The 17,149-nt window shown below is 36.7% G+C and overlaps 1 protein-coding gene across 2 annotated transcripts in view; it reads right to left on the reverse strand.

Annotated features, from left to right (window-relative positions):
* Nucleotides 1-17,149, reverse strand: part of LOC108966533 (serine/threonine-protein kinase BRSK2) — a 38,552-nt gene that overhangs the window by 5,884 nt on the left and 15,519 nt on the right. For both annotated transcript variants that reach the window (XM_018929491.1, XM_018929490.1), the window contains exons 2-5: nt 14,651-15,493; nt 13,198-13,292; nt 7,845-8,071; nt 6,928-7,078 (exon numbers count right to left, since the gene is read on the reverse strand). In XM_018929491.1, coding sequence (XP_018785036.1) covers nt 6,928-7,078; nt 7,845-8,071; nt 13,198-13,292; nt 14,651-14,738 — 561 coding nt within the window. In that variant the 5' untranslated portion in view covers nt 14,739-15,493. The remainder of the gene's footprint in view (nt 1-6,927; nt 7,079-7,844; nt 8,072-13,197; nt 13,293-14,650; nt 15,494-17,149) is intronic.

A 17,149-nucleotide genomic window follows, 5' to 3' on the forward strand; every position in this document is an offset into this window, starting at 1 on the left:
AATATTTTGCCAATTTCGATATTTTTCGAAAATTCGAAAAAATGTTTTTCTTTGAAAGTAGAACATAGCGAATAAACTTTTTCGGATAAATATTGTTCGAAAATTCGAAAATAGCGTATCTTAACTCTAAAAGTGTGACCTAGAAAAGTCAAAATTTCTTCGAAAAAGTATTGTGCAAGTTTCGAAATTTTCCAATATTCGAAAAGGCGTTTCTTAACAAACAATACGAAACTATTTAAAAAAATTTTGTGCACATTTCAAAAATTCGAAACTCTTTTCTGTAGAATGGACGATGACGATAAGATGAAACTTAAAAACATATTGGGCGAATTAACTTTTACAATTAAGAATAATGACAATACGAAATTTGTACGAAAAAAATTGGCGAATTCGCAATATTCGAAAATAGTTTATCTATACTTTAGAACATTTTGAAATTCGAAACGTCTCTTGACTGTTGAAACGGGGAATAAACAAGATGAAACTAAAAACAATTACTGTGCGAATTTCGAAAATTTTCGAAAATTCAAAAATATGGTCTCTAAACTCTAGAAGTAGAGTATAATGCCAGACGCGCACTTCCAAACCTATTCTTAGTTTCTATAGTTACGAACATGGTTATTCGTAGAGAAATTTCTCACCGCGAAAAGACCCATACTAATGCTACACACTGCTTGGTTTAACTTTGAATTTCGCATCGTACAATAAAATACATACTTTTCTTTGCTAAATATTATTGTGTATTGAAATGGAATTTAGCGAAGTTTATTTTGTTGTGCTTACGTCAGCGTTGGTCTATCTTTGGAGCCAAAGGAGGTTGAACTAATGAAGATGTTTCCGCTGCCGAAATGCAGCACTTTCACCAAATTTGGGGGTTGTTAAGGCGCATAACAATGCATAAATATATTTCTCTGCGTAGGGTGAGGGGTGCATTAAGCAAAGACAATTTTGGGGTGCAGTGCACATCTTCATTTACTGCTTTCACTAACGAATTTGGTTAGCTTTAAAATACTCGTCAAAGAATCCTACAAGTTGCTAAAAGCTTAATGGTCTGAGGTATTCGTGCCAACCCCCTTTTATGTGTGACTCATATTTCAAAGCCCATAAAATGTACACAGTTACATATGTATATGAGACACATTAACACTGACGTTAATTGTTTGTGCTACAAAGGCGAGCAGTATGTGATGTTTGATTCTTTAAAGAGATTTCGGTGAAAATTTTATTAATATTCAATCCCCCAGTCTCCACCAAAAGACAACTACTCCTACTGGATTTTATAAACTTCAACATTCTCGATATTTTTATAGTTGTGTATCGCCCAGCTTTTGTGTGTATATCTCATGCAATAATTTATAGTTTCGAACCCATTTGCCAAGAGAGTGGAGGTCATTATTTTTCAGTGTCATTCCTTTTATTTCCATTAAAATTTTAGTTTATGTTGATCCAAAAATTTAGCACAATAACAAAAATTACTTTGAAAGAAAGACTGCTTTAACTGACTGATACCTTCTGCTGGATCAATTGTAATATGTTCCACAGGAATTTATGAGTTTCTGACATTTTATTGAGCTGATGTATTGCACACTCCAAAAAAGACAAGAGATTCATATTTTGATTTTCCATGAACTAAAATTTCATCAGCGCTCCACTAACATCATTTTTGAATATCTCAAGAGGTTTTGAACTTTGAGAAGTTCTCAAGCGTTCAATAGGAAATATTTGTAGCTTAGTATATTCAAAAAATTGTATATTTTGATGACCATAAACAGCTTAGTATGAACTCTACACTGAATATGTAACAGACATTGCTGCCGAGTTTCCGTTACTATTATCTATTACTACAAGTATTACCCGATTAGCTCAGTTTTTCTGTTAGCATCGGTTAAGTTATGCAGCCATTACTACTTTATTCTTTACTTAATACTTTATTACCAAAGTTTATATCAATGTCACATAAATTGCATCAATCCTTTCATATTTTTCCCAAAACAGCAATTCTTCCAATTTCGTTGTCACTCAAATGTACTTCAAATATTTCAAATATTTTGAACAGCAAAAAATGTATGTCCTTCATTCCAATCTCCATGCTAAACACTAAAGTTACGATATTGCCTTGACATTACATGGATGTACAGACGCGTACGTCTCCACTATGTTTGAAGACAGACTCCCATTCCTCTTTTTTAATGCGTGTATGGCGAATGTTTTCTCAATTTGAATAAAAAAAATCCACGCATGTCCTTCAGCGTGCCTTAAATGTCCTTGAATACACATAAAATAACATGAAAAAGCGAAGAGCAGTGAGTCCATAGTGCAACAGCAACAAGGTTCGACGGCAAGAATGCTTAAGGTTATGGTAGTTTTAAATTTTTATTGCGTACAAAAATTAAAAATGGAAGAGAGTGCTTTCGGTTGAGATTCTTGCCCGCTTGATCAGTGGTAGACATATTTGTAGGGAAGCGGAATTTCATATAATTTTTAAAGCCGGAGTGCGGAACTTGAATCCGCTAAACTTAACCTCCTCCGTTCTCCATACTCTTCCATGAAACCATGATTGAGTATTACTTCGTGGGACATAATGAAGTAAAGGCTTAAGTTCTTTAAAGTTAGTTCCACATAATGAGGCATAATCCACGATAGCTTAATAAAACTTGTTTTGAACCATGACCCAGCGGCTTGCCTGCACCGCATTCAATAATAATTCATATCACTTAACCCAAATCTCGACTTGCAAGCCATTTTTAATAACATTTTATTTAGTATATCTAATATTGTTCTCTCATATGCTCACGAGTGTATTCTTAACCGGGTTTTTCATTATTATTTCGACATTTGCATTATCATCTCTCCTGATAGCAATATATTCTCGTATGCTAAAAATGCTTTTGATGTTCGTTGGTCGACAAACATATATTTGCGCTCATTTGTGCATGTCCGTTCCTCAGCACGCCGCCATCGTCCATCTTTGCGCACAGTTGGGACTGGCCTAGAATGTCGTTTACATGTTTTGTTCTGCCGTTGACGACGCAAACACAGAATGCAAAACATACATATCAATATCCAGTAAGCCAAAATGCTTTTAAGTCCGATGCAGCCGGATCAGGTATCACAGATTTCGAAGAAGTCGACACGTAGCATGCCGTTGCGGAATGTCGAAAAGTTCGTTGGATGTTATTGGAACGCGTGCAGAAACTCTTTCAGGAATTTTAAAAGACTTTTGTCTTTAAATGAGGAGAACTCCGAAAGATTTTCAACCCAAATACTGTATCACTAAGTGTAAGCACTGCTCGAAATCCGGATTTTCGTGGTAGAATAGATTGGTTTATGAAGAAGATAAGCTGATACCAGAGGTCGAAACTTCTTGGTTCCAGTTGTTTTTGTTATTGTTGTTGTAACCGCAGAATTCTGCGAGTTGACAGTCCTTGGCCAGATCAAAAAAGTCTGGGTACGTTCGGTTTTGAAAGGCTCCACAGTCGTGGGAACGATCCGGTCGTGATGACTAGCATTCCTCTTACGAATCGTACCATTTGTAAGCAGTCTGGATTCGTCAAATATATCATGCTAATCGCAAAACCGTTACTTTTCGCTGACTGGGTGCATGTGGTGGCAACAGCATACACAAATCTTGGCAACACCAGCTGCCAACAGCAAGCAAACCAGCAACTCAACTATTGCTACACTTGTCAGTCGCATGCCATCAATTTGGTATAGAAATATTTTGCTATTGTTTTTGTAGTTGCTTGCCTGCAGCCGTATTGTCCTCCAGCAGAAATGACCCGCTTGGCCGGCCTCAAAGCATGCGTCTTTGCTTGTGCGTGAGTGTGTGTGTGTGTCTTTGGCTCTCAACATATGAAATATGCGCTTGTTGTGTGCCACTTATGCGTCTTCACTTACAACGCTGCGCCGACGAGCATGTTTGGCATTTTGCCGTTACACGTCAATGTCAGCTCGTCGTTGGTCCACACTTCCAGCCGCACTTCCTTCCTGCCCCGGCCTAACTTTTGTAAATATTTGTGATTTTATAAATTTTTCACTCGCAACCGGCGCAAAGTGAATGCTGCAAATATACCGTTGCTTTCGTTTCGCATGCGAATGTCACATGACCGCCACACCGCCAGTCCACCCATTAGACTCAGTGGCAATACACTGCTGCAGCTGCGTCCTTTGTCAAAGTTACCCCACTCTCTGGCACCTGCAACACATGTTCACTCACTCCACAGCATTCGTGCGCAAATTCGTGTTTGGTTGCTAGTTTTCGATTAGCATATTTATGTAATATACATGGTATATACCGAGCTTTTCTAATATTACTTCCATTTGCACTTAAATGCCTTGTTTGTGTCACCTTCAGCTTCTTTTATTCTTCATTTATTTTGAATTTTCTTATCTTCTTACATTTTTTGACATCTATGGAAGATTTATGCGTTCACATTATGTCGAAGTTATTCAAATCTCAAAAGTATTAAAGGGACGGAAAGGAAATGAGTATTAACTGTATCATATTGTGAGAAAACCGAATTAGAAATGATATATGAATGTACTCGAAGCAAGAATTTAAGTAGTAGAGGATTGAAAGGAAAATTTTTTATAATATATAATTTTCATTCGTTGTAATGGAATTAAGCCTCCTTCAGAGAAATAACTACGCACCGTCATAACAGGGCAGCGATTCTAGGTCACTAATAGTGCGTTCCGGGATATTTAATGAATGCCAAACCTCGTTAGTCTATCGAGTCATTTTGTGATAACATTAATATGGGTGCCACGTCAAAACATAAAGCTGATAAGCTCGCAATGAAAGATAATCAAGCACCGCTATCAGTAGAATGGTCAGTACCTTGTTCAAGGTTGAGCTACCATGGGTCCATAGGCTGTCGCAAGATCTTATTAGCCAAAGATCGATCGCATGAGATCTTGTGAGCCCTTGGCAGATAGTAAGGCTGGTATCTTCTTAGTTGTGGGAGTTCTAACAGACCTTTGCCCTATCGGCGTCCATGCTGTAAGAAAAGGACTGTATTCCAGCATCGGAGGGTGTGTGGAAGAATGCGTGGTGACAACATCTCACATCTATTATAATGAAAGGGTTTTTGGAAATTTTTCATTTAACTTGCAATATTATTTTGGCTCCAACACGAGTGATTGAGAACTTATACTCTAATAACTGGCCCCCGGGGTGAAGTTTAATCAAGCACATTCCTAAATCCATTGTCATTGTTAAGGTTGAATCACAATTTTCTGAAGATATTTTATACAAAGAACCAGTAATAGGAGCTACCTGAGATCTGCCAGAATTTCAATGCGGAAAGCTAGTAGCAGCAAGAACTTTTGAACCCTCTAAAAGAAAGTCGCTTCACAAGGCACTACTAAGGTACACAGGGCTCATATAAATCTTTATATCTTTGGTCTGTCTTCAGGATAAAAATATTTAGGCCTTAATTCAAGAATGACGATTGGGATTGAGAGAGACAAGTTTGTGATAGACATGGCCATAAATGAAAGAGGCCCTCAAATCTACTGGCGTAATAACAATTATCTCGCATTATTTGGCTCATCTAATACCTTTTTGATCTAACAGGTCCTTTTTATATGGAAATTGGTTGTTGCCAAGTTTTTTCTCCCTCGTCCGTCAGGTTGTATGCATATACAGTAACTAGTCTCGCAATGTTTGATATATCGAGTTGAAAATTTTCACACCTCCTTTTCTCCACAAGGAGCTGCTCTTGTATCGGAACCGCCAATATCAGACCAATATAGCACATACCTGTCATGCAAATTGAACGATCGGAATCAAACGTTTGTACGCACTTATTAATTAAGATATCTTCTCGAAATTTGGCATGGGCCATTATCTGAAGCAGTTGTACAATCCTTGAAGAAATTCTTCATATCGGACCACTATAGCATAAAGCTGCCTTACAAACTGAACGATTAAACTCAAGCACTTGTAAGGAAACTTTTGTGTTTGTGTAAGCTCGAAGCTGACGTTTTTGCTTTTTTTATTTTGCATTCCATTATGGACCTTTTAAAAATTTTAATCGCTTTACGATCTCATCTTTTAATAATATCCGCGATACTTCACTTTATCCATAAGCGAGATAATTAACTAATTAACAGCCTAAATAGCAGCATAACACTTCGTATTTGCACCGTTGGTAAAGTGGGATAGTTGCCTTTGAGCGAGTGTTGGCAATATTTACCGTTAACGTTGATGGGCAGCAGCAGCAGCATGGCATTAGCATCATCACCGGAATCATTTAGAATGCTAGCGTGGAAAATGAGGCTCACTCCAGCTTATACAGGCAGATTTACCTTACTTTATAAACTTATACATACACATATAAACGCTGTAACTGTTACTGTATATACCTATATATCTGGTAAATCCAACGTGATGCTTATTAGCCTAGATGGAAGCACGCTGCCATGGCCACTTTTGCTCTCATTTGGCATGCTGCAGTGGCTCCAGCCACTTGTCCTTGCCCAAGCAGCACTGCAGGTGCACGCATACACACACACATACAACTATGTATGTGGTGTGTTTGAGCGCCGGCTGGCAGTACGTACGTATTTGCATTGCTTGGACTGCCTGCCTGCCTGAATGCCTGCCTGCCTGCCTGCCTACAGCTGTTACCAAAAGTGGTGCGCTTATGCGGGACAATATTTAACTTTACATAAAAACGGAAGCATCAAGCTGTACGCACAGCCATACTATAAACTCCAGCACACCAATTAACACTGCTGCAGCGCTGTGCGCCGTTGTTGTTGTGGTGCTATGGTGGGTAGCTGCTGCTAATCTATATGCCTAAATCTCTGCAGCTAAATATGGCGAAACACTCAACTAGCCGAACTTTGGCGTTGGACGCTCGTGTCATCGTCAATGTTTACAGTTAGCTATATATGTACTGTATGTGTGTCTATACTTACCCTTATGACCTCGGGACATGCATAATGCGGCGATCCACATGAGGTTTCCAGCATAGAACCAGCCGGTTGCAATGAAGCCATACCGAAGTCGGCAATTTTGATGTTGTTCTTTTCGTCCAGCAGCAAATTTTCGGGTTTCAAATCTCGATGACTGTAATGTATGAAGTAATAAAAGAGGTGATGAAAAATTTATGCGCATTTACCATATGTGTTTGTGTGTGTGGGAAGGATGCAAGTGCAGGCAAGCAAGTGTATGTATGTATGTGTGCATATGCTGTCTCTTATACACATCTAGATGTGTATAAGAGACAGGTATGAAGTAATAAAAGAGGTGATGAAAAATTTATGCGCATTTACCATATGTGTTTGTGTGTGTGGGAAGGATGCAAGTGCAGGCAAGCAAGTGTATGTATGTATGTGTGCATATGTGTTCATTTCTGTATGTAGATGGTGCAAGAAGATTAGACGGAAAAGTTATTTAATGCCTGACGACGCGGCAAATTGGCTAGGCATGAAAGTTTACTTGGCAGCGCCAACTGGTGATAAAGTCGCACCCGCTTGGAGATTTGCTAAGCAGTGAATTTAAATGCGATTGAAGACAATGAAATGCAATGAAGTCAGAAATTAAATTAAATGACTGAATTTGTGTGCTAAAATAAAAAGGAAAAGGACTAAAACGGCATTCTAAAAATTGAAAATTGTACTAAAAATGCCTAGTGCCTCAAATTTAGGTAGAAAGACTAACAATATTTCCAAAAACAACATTTTGATTTATGCACCAAATATTAATAAATAAATGTATATACTAGAAACAAAAACTCTGTAAATAAGTTATCGATTGCCACCATTAATATAAAAATACTTTTATTATACCTAAAACCAAATAAGCATACCAAACTAGCATATATTTCACTTACCATATCGAATGTGAGTGACAAAAATCCAAAGCTGATATTATTTGACGGAAAAATTTACGCGCCTCCTTCGGCGTCAGTCGTCCCTTTTTCACCAAATAATCGAACAGTTCACCACCAGAAACATGCTCTAATATTAGATACAAATACTTTTTGTTTTCATAGACATCGCTCAGGCCCAAGACATGCGGATGATCAATCAATTTCATAATAGCAATTTCACGTTCCACCTGAAATGTGAGAAAGCAGAAGGATAGGCACAAAGAAAAAGTGTTATTAGCTGCAGAAATTGTTGAAACAGGTAGAGAGGAAGTTTTATACGCAATCACTAATAGATAAAGATGCAAAGCAATTATATGTATATACATATGTATGTATATAGAAATATATTTTTAGACAATTACAGAGAGAGCTTCTAGCAGCAAAGTCACAACTTTGCTCTAAAGATTGCTTAAGTATAAAAAAAATATCATACTCTGTCGCAACATGCTGCAATATTATAAAAATTATTACTTTGTTACAGGCCTTGTTAGTAGCATCATTATATTTAAATATAACAATTTACTCTCCCACCGTCAAATTATTGTCATATACATAATATTGCTATTAAAATTTTCTCCTTTATTTAATATTATATTACACTGATTTTCACCAGGGATCCATTAAATTGATTAAACTTCAGTTGGCTTCTCGTTTGCGTAATTTCACAAATCTCTAATGACCTCCAAATGCTGCTAATTATGAATACTTTTTGTTGCTCTTCAGTGAAGTGGCCTACTTTCAGGCTTATTTAATTCAATAGCATTGGCTTTCAATTGTAATTAAAATGATTTTACGTGTTATTGCTGGTGCGGAATAAATAAAGCTAGGCTTTGGGTTCATTAGCCTTTCTACGTTGAGTTCATTCAACCAGATTGTACGAATTCAATTAGCGTCTTAATTTCGTAACGAAAATTAATTGCTGCTTATGGTAAGTGGTATAGACTCAATTTTTACATAAAAACTCAATTCTTATATAACAACTCAACTTTTATAAAACGGCTGAACTTTTAAATAACAATTCAACTTTAACATCAAAACTCAATATTTACATAACAGCTCAACTTTTACATGACAACTCAACTTTTACATGACAACTCAACTTTTACATAACAACTCAACTTTTATATTACAACTTAACTTTCATGCAACAACCCAAATTTTATATAATAGTTGAGGAAACGAGCGAAATTTTCGAGTAGGTCGTAAGAAATATATGCGAGTAGACATGTAATCTTTTTTATAAGTATGCATCCTGAAAAAGGCCTATTTCAAGGGTTATCTTTGAGAAAGTTTTTCTATATGTTTTGCTTTCTTTACGCTTTACTCGTATAAATCCTACATATATCTGAATAGCTGTGAAAGTAGCTTACGTTGTATTTGTTTGTACCTATAGTTAAATGCATGCTTCTAATGAAAAGGGTTCCATTAATTTCCAATTTTCTTTACAGTGAAATGAAGTAATCGAAAAGCTGCTTTCGGTTCGGTTTTCGGTTAGTGTGTGTGCAAAAAATTACTATTTCGTGACCTAAATACTCAATAATCAAAGCTGATAAGGATTTTACGACAAGCAAGGCGACATCAAGTTGAACAACGGCAACGTCGATGAAGGACGGGAACAGCATTTAAGGTAGGACAAATTGAAGTTTTCATGATATTATTTATTGAATTTTCCTACAAAAGTGATTTATGATTTTAATTGCCATTTACTCACTTTCCCGTCAACAAAGGAATTGCTTTTAAATTAAAAGTATCAAGCGTGAAAGGTCATTAACCACAAAGCTATGCGCAAGTAAAAAATTACGCTATTAATGCCCCACCACCCACTACTAGTTTTTTCCGATTTTTTGTTCATTTTTTCATGTTTGTTTTCCCTGCTTTATTATCCTCAATTTCTGTTAGTCAACTATAGGAAAACACGTGTCACTAATGAAAATTTATATCCGCTTCGCACACAGGCAATCCCCCACAAACAATAGTGTGCGCATTAGTAAACAGAAAAGAGCGAAAAGCAAAAGCAAAAACTGCAGACAAAGCCAAAAACTAAAAACCGAAAACAAAAGCAAATATATAGTAAAAAACACAGTGCCAGCAGAAATATATTGTTACCCTTGAGAATATCAACAAAAGCGCTGGGCTTACGGCCACAAATAACAATAAAAAACCATATATATATATATATATATATATGTATATATATCGGGTGATTTTTTAAGAGCTTGATAACTTTTTAAAAAAAAAAAACGCATAAAATTTGCAAAATCTCATCGGTTCTTTATTTGAAACGTTAGATTGGTTCATGACATTTACTTTTTGAAGATAATTTCATTTAAATGTTGACCGCGGCTGCGTCTTAGGTGGTCCATTCGGAAAGTCCAATTTTGGGCAACTTTTTCGAGCATTTCGGCCGGAATAGCCCGAATTTCTTCGGAAATGTTGTCTTCCAAAGCTGGAATAGTTGCTGGCTTATTTCTGTAGACTTTAGACTTGACGTAGCCCCACAAAAAATAGTCTAAAGGCGTTAAATCGCATGATCTTGGTGGCCAACTTACGGGTCCATTTCTTGAGATGAATTGTTCTCCGAAGTTTTCCCTCAAAATGGCCATAGAATCGCGAGCTGTGTGGCATGTAGCGCCATCTTGTTGAAACCACATGTCAACCAAGTTCAGTTCTTCCATTTTTGGCAACAAAAAGTTTGTTAGCATCGAACGATAGCGATCGCCATTCACCGTAACGTTGCGTCCAACGGCATCTTTGAAAAAATACGGTCCAATGATTCCACCAGCGTATAAACCACACCAAACAGTGCATTTTTCGGGATGCATGGGCAGTTCTTGAACGGCTTCTGGTTGCTCTTCACCCCAAATGCGGCAATTTTGCTTATTTACGTAGCCATTCAACCAGAAATGAGCCTCATCGCTGAACAAAATTTGTCGATAAAAACCGAACCCGAACCGAACACTGATTTTGGTAATAAAATTCAATGATTTGCAAGCGTTGCTCGTTAGTAAGTCTATTCATGATGAAATGTCAAAGCATACTGAGCATCTTTCTCTTTGACACCATGTCTGATATCCCACGTGATCTGTCAAATACTAATGCATGAAAATCCTAACCTCAAAAAAATCACCCGATAGTATATAAAGGACACAAAAGCCTAGCATACAAGCGATGATCGAAAACTAGCCGAACTAAAAATATTTGTCGAAAGGATTTCACTGCTGAACCGCAGTCAAGCGTCTATATGTGTATGGCTACATGCTTGCGTGTGTTGCTGTGTGCGAGGGCCAAATATTTAGTTCGCGTGCGGCTGTCGATATTTCGGCCAACAGGCAGGCTAACCATTAAACAGTTAGCAAGCAAACTGGGGGAAGGACATTGCATTTTATTTTATATTTTTTTTTTTTATTGTTTAGTTTTTTTTTTTTTCATTTTATATAATGCGAAAACATCAAACAATGGAATTGGACATATGTAGTAACCAATTGAATGGCTGGTGCTGATGGTTTTGTTATTGTTATTGGTGGTGGCTTGAACCACGCTAGCGCTTAGCGGGCCTGTGTGTGTGTTTTATAAGCATAAAGGGTGATGTGGAAATATAAGAACCTTTACATGACTCTATGAGGGCAAAGACGTATCAAAAGGTTTTTCTAGTTTTTCTATAATGGCAGTTTTGAGCTGGTTGGAAAGTTGTTGTAAAGAAAAACTTATGCAAACATGTAATATTGCCGTAGTGATATATATTCTTTCGAAAACTTTACAGCTTCAAACGAATCTTTCCTCAATACTGCACATTTCTTAATAGCACACCGGAGACCATATTGTTATACTGTTGCTATTTAGAGCTAGCTGAAAAGGTCTAACACTTAAACCTTCATGTAATTTTGTAAGATTTTCATTGATCTATGAAATATGTACTATTAAGTATAGATCTTAAAGAATTTCGTGCCTTTTTTCTGTTAGAACCTCAACCGCCTTTTATATACCTTTCCATTATAGACGGTAATGATAAACTGAAAATTTATTTCCATTTGTGTTACAAACTTATTACAAATATTGCAACATAATCTGACTCACATCTCTCTCTTATCACTATTTTCATCTGAAGCTAAATATTTCGTTCAACTTGACTTCTTTGTAAAATATGGATAAAAGATCAACTTTTGAGTAGCAACTCAAATATTACAAATTTTTAAATAACAACTCACGTTTTATGTGACAACTTAACTTTTGCATAACAACTCAACTTTTGCATAACAACTCAACTGTTACATAACAACTCAACTTTAAATTGAAATACAATTTTTGAAACATAGTAGTCGTCGATATTTATGAAAGCTCAATAGACGATAATCAACTATAATGCAGTTTGGCTTAAATTGTCCAAAATGTTTTCATAAATGGCACTTAGTATTTATGTCTAGAAACATTTTTTACTATAAAAAAGGTAACTCAAATTTGAAGCATAACAACAAAATCAGCGACTTTCTGAAACTTATCTGTTAGCTTTTCGATTTCTAAAAATCATTTGTTGGCCTATACATAGATGGCACTAAGGTCGGTATTTACGTGATTTTACCGATTTTACTTAAATATAACGTTTTTAGAGATTTTCTATAACTAGAGAAAATATGTAAATTTTTTCAAAACTCACTGTAGGTATATTCATAAGACAATATTCCCTTAAATTTTTAAAACATATGATATCATAGACTGTGAGACGCGGTTTAGCTAATTTTTATCAGATTTACTGTATTAGAAATTAAAAATATTTGCAATTGATACAGATTTTCAGATTTTTATAAATCGATTTCTATTAGTCTTCAGTATAAATCACAAAATATGTTAAAAATATGGTGCAAGAGTCAGCGGATCACTTTGGGAACAATATTTTTTTTTTATGTGCAATGAAAAGCCATTAAGCTACTTGCTCCCAGCATGCTTACAACTTTTTCTAATGTATCGCACTGCATATTAAAGCTACTATTTAGCCAACATGGCGTATACGTGACATGAATTTGGCGAACAGCGCTGACTACAACACTACAGTGCACGCTAAAAAAAACACAAGAAGATTTGCTTGCAACTACTTTTGCGTGTCTGCGCTAATGACTTATATCGTTTACACTATCATTCGTGTCGCAGCCGCTCCCCCGCACGGCGCACATTCAATTTTGAATGAATTCTTACATGTCTGTCTGTCTGCCTGTCTGCAGCTGTGCTATACATTTGCTGTCATTATCTATTTTTTATTACTTCTCCACTTTTTTTTTACTTTTGCTACTACCTTTATACAATTTTCGAGCTATGAACTCACCTTCATTAACACCGATTCGCTGAGCTTCTCGCGATTGATTATTTTAATGGCCACCTTACGACCGAGCACACAGTGTACGCCCAACTTAACCAAGCCTAGAAAGAAAGCGAGTATTAAAATATAGATAAATTTACATAGAGATGTACATATATATCTAAAACTTAAGTGCGAGTGTATGGCAAGTGAAGTGCGCGCCACAGGAGAGTGCCCAGTTTGGCGAAAAATCGAAATATATTCGTGGCTTGTTTATCGAAATGACACACAAATGAACACACACCAATGCATTGTGGGCAAACCAAATTTATGCGGCAACACAAACAATTGTTGCCACAATTTTTCAAATACCCAAGCCATCGCCAATTCCACACATTCGCCGCTGTGTGCAAAGCTTCTTCCGCAAGCAATTTGAATTCATGCGCCAGCGGAGAGGCTTCTGTKAAATTGGCATGGAGCAGGGTACTTTTACAGTTCAATGCATGTCTGCTTGCTCATGTATATATGTGTGTATATTCTAAGATATAAGCACATAGAAAAATTTAAGACTAGCTACATATTCTCACTTTTCTCCACACTCTTTAGCACCAACTCTGCTAACACTCATTTTTCCTTTAAATTTTTGTTGTTATACCCTGGACAAGGGTATATGAAGTATGTCATGATATTGGGAATACCCAAAAGGCAACGTCAGAAACCCTATAAAATATATATAAAAATTTTATCAGTCTGACGTGCTTAGCCATGCCCGCCTGTCTATCCGTCTGCATATACTCGAACAAGTCCCTCAGTTTTTGAGATTTCGATCTGAAATTTTACAAACATAAAACGATCGATATCGCAGCACTCTAGCATATAGCTGTCATATAAACTGAACGATCGGAAGCAAGTGCTTATATGGAAAAGTTTAACATTTGACGAGATATCGTAACGAAATTTTGCATAAATTATTTCCCAAAGGACCGCAACAATTTTTGAAGAAATTATTTAGATCGGATGACTTTAGCATATAGCTGTGATACTAACAACCCGATCAAACTTAAGTGCTTGTATGAAAAACGTTCATATTTTTCTAGTAGTCTTCATGAAATTTTGCTTAGGTTATTGTTCAAGGAAGCGCTACAATCTCCCAAGAAATTTTTCAGATCGGGCCACCCCAGGATATATCTGCCATATAAATTGATCAGAATGAAGTGTATGTATAGAAAACTTTTTCATTTGACGAGATATCTACAAGAAATTTAATTTGCGTTGTTGTCTACGATAGTGGTACAATCTCCGAAGAAATTGTTAGGATCGGAGTACCATAGCATATAGCTGCCATACAATCTGATCAGTCAAAAGAAATTCTTTAAGAAAAATATTGTTTTAGTGTAGAGTATAAAGGTATTAAGGGTATGCTTTTTCGAGGTTTTTCTTTTATTTGTTTACTGTTTTTGTGTGTTTGATTGAAACTCACCCGTCTGTCCCTTGCCCAGAGTCTTCTCCAGACGATATGGCCCCACAAATTGGCAATTTTCCGCTGTCGTATTATTTTCCTTCTGCATCTTGTTAGCGTTACTTGCTGTTCGTGTTGTTGCCGATGTTGTTCTACACAGTAATCCAGTTTTCGCTGTTGCTTTTGCTGTTGCTTCACTGCTGCTTCTACTACACTACTACATACACAATGCAACGCTGCAAATTCCATACACACACTAATGCACACACCAATACAGACACCAACAACTGCTACAGCAACTTCTTCAAACACTATATGGGCACTTTCTAAGCACGTTAGCCGCCCTCCAGTCGCTACTTTCTAGCGCTTTAAGCAAACTCCCCGCTTTTCAAATGTTTGCTTAAGATTTTTTGTTTTTTGCTTTTTCGGTTTCGAGTTGTATTTGTTTCGCTTTTAAGCAAACACTTTCGCGTGTATGTGCTTGTATACCTGTATGTATGTATATGGGGGTCGTATGTGTGGGCGGTACGCCTGGGTCGGCGCAGCTGCTGCATAAACACCAACGCTGTAGTTATGTGGGTTAAAGTTCGTTTTTAATTACTTTTTCACTGCAGCGCTCGTGGATTGTTGCTGCTGTTGTTGGTGTTGCATATCGTTGGCGCTTTATTGGCCTTTTCTCTTGCGCTTCCGTACTTACAGTTATACTGCAATTGCATTTGTTTTCATCACTTCTTTGAATTCTCACTTTAGTTGCTGCAGCGTCGAGCGCTCACAATCGCTGCATTAATTGGTTTTGCGGAAAAAAATTGCTTGCGAATAAAACTGATTTCGGCTCTTTTCATCTTCCTTTTTTCGTTGCTTTATCTGCAAAATAGAATTTAAAAATAGTTATTGATTAGTGAAATGCGGCAGTGTGTGATATATCGGCTCGTTTATTTGATTTGTTGCTGTGTTGAAATGTTTTATGTATTTATTTTCAAATATGTGTATATTTATATATTTTTTGAGAGTTTTGATTTGAGTTTTGTATGTAAGTGACTGGCATATTTTATCTACTAATCTTTTTTTTTTACTAAATTTTGTGTCAAAAGGTTCTATTTTTTCGTTTCGTTTGTAACCTAACCTAACCTATACAAACTTAACCAGCAACGGTTCAGAGCTATGATCACATTTGGAAAGTAAAGAGTAGTTCCAAAACAGCTGCTATCAAATAAGTCCTTTGATTCGACTTAAACCGACCGATTTGGCTCCGAAAATGAAACATTCTTGACTTATATACTTGAATGAATATATTCTATTAGCTATCCGTAAGAATTTACTTAACTTTTTTGTAGTGAAAAAATAAAAATCTAGTCGCACCCCCCCTTCAGCAGTTTAGTTCAGTTCAGTTCCAAACTCCTGCCAGATTTTTGGCATTCCAATTTTTGCAGTGGACTTCAATGTACCATACATGCTGATGGGCACTGCTCGCTGGACGCCCTCGGGCCTTTTTACAATGTGTCTCATAATGGTTTAAGTAAGGTCGGCTGCTACTGCGCCTCTTCTTTTCAACCTTTTTAAATAAGTTGTTCGGAAAACTGCTGAATTTATTATTTATATAATGTTTTATGCCATCTTAATTTCCTTAATAGGCAGAATATTTCTTTTAAGATCCAATTTTTATCCTGAATATGTACTGCTAGTATAGTTGCTACATTTCCTTCTTGAAAAATAGTTATTTTGAAAACATCATCAGGCTTCATTTGCCTGCATTCGTTCGCTTAATTAGTTCCACCGCATAACAAACAAAGCACAAAAAGTAGCAAACAGAAAATAAAACAAAAGAAAATAACTATAAATGAACATGCAACGTCTCAAAGCCGTATAATAAATGGCCTTTTTTATTAAATTTAATTAACCGAATTTAATGCCAGACGCCAAAATGAACAAGACCACGCGGGGATCTGCCGAAAACGCGGTGACTCGCTGCGAAAGCTTAAGTGTCTGCTTAAACGATTGGAAGATAAATCAAATACGGTTGCAGCAAAATGAGCTGCCAAGCCAACAAGCAGACAAAAAGTACAGCAGGGATTTCGCAAGCAAGGCAAGTGAGCGTCAAGACGGTATTTCATTCCTATATACATATATACGCTCAACACATGTACGTATCATATAAGTGTATGTGTGTGAGTTGTGGAATGCGCGGCGAAGCATAATGATGGCGACGAAATCTGTATAGAAAAGTACCGCAAAAAGATGAGCAGCAAATTTAAGATGACGTAGACGACTTTAAGAAGTTGTGCACAAGTGCGGTACAAGTGGCGATAACGGTGAATAAAGCAGCACAAGTGCCAGAAGTGCCCGAGTAGCAACCGAAATTGTGTATGAAAATTCATGTTATGGCAGAAATTTCGCTGTGAGTAGTAAATAAAAAATGTCTGTATATGTGTGTAAGAAAGTATATGCGCTGGCGAGTATGCTGGCATGCGTGTGTGCTGGTGTTGCTATTTGTTGGCGCAGCTACTTGAAAGAAAGTCAATT

This window comes from Bactrocera latifrons, unplaced genomic scaffold, assembly GCF_001853355.1.
Source record: "Bactrocera latifrons isolate USDA-ARS-PBARC rearing strain unplaced genomic scaffold, ASM185335v1 scaffold_163, whole genome shotgun sequence".
Taxonomy (NCBI): domain Eukaryota; kingdom Metazoa; phylum Arthropoda; class Insecta; order Diptera; family Tephritidae; genus Bactrocera; species Bactrocera latifrons.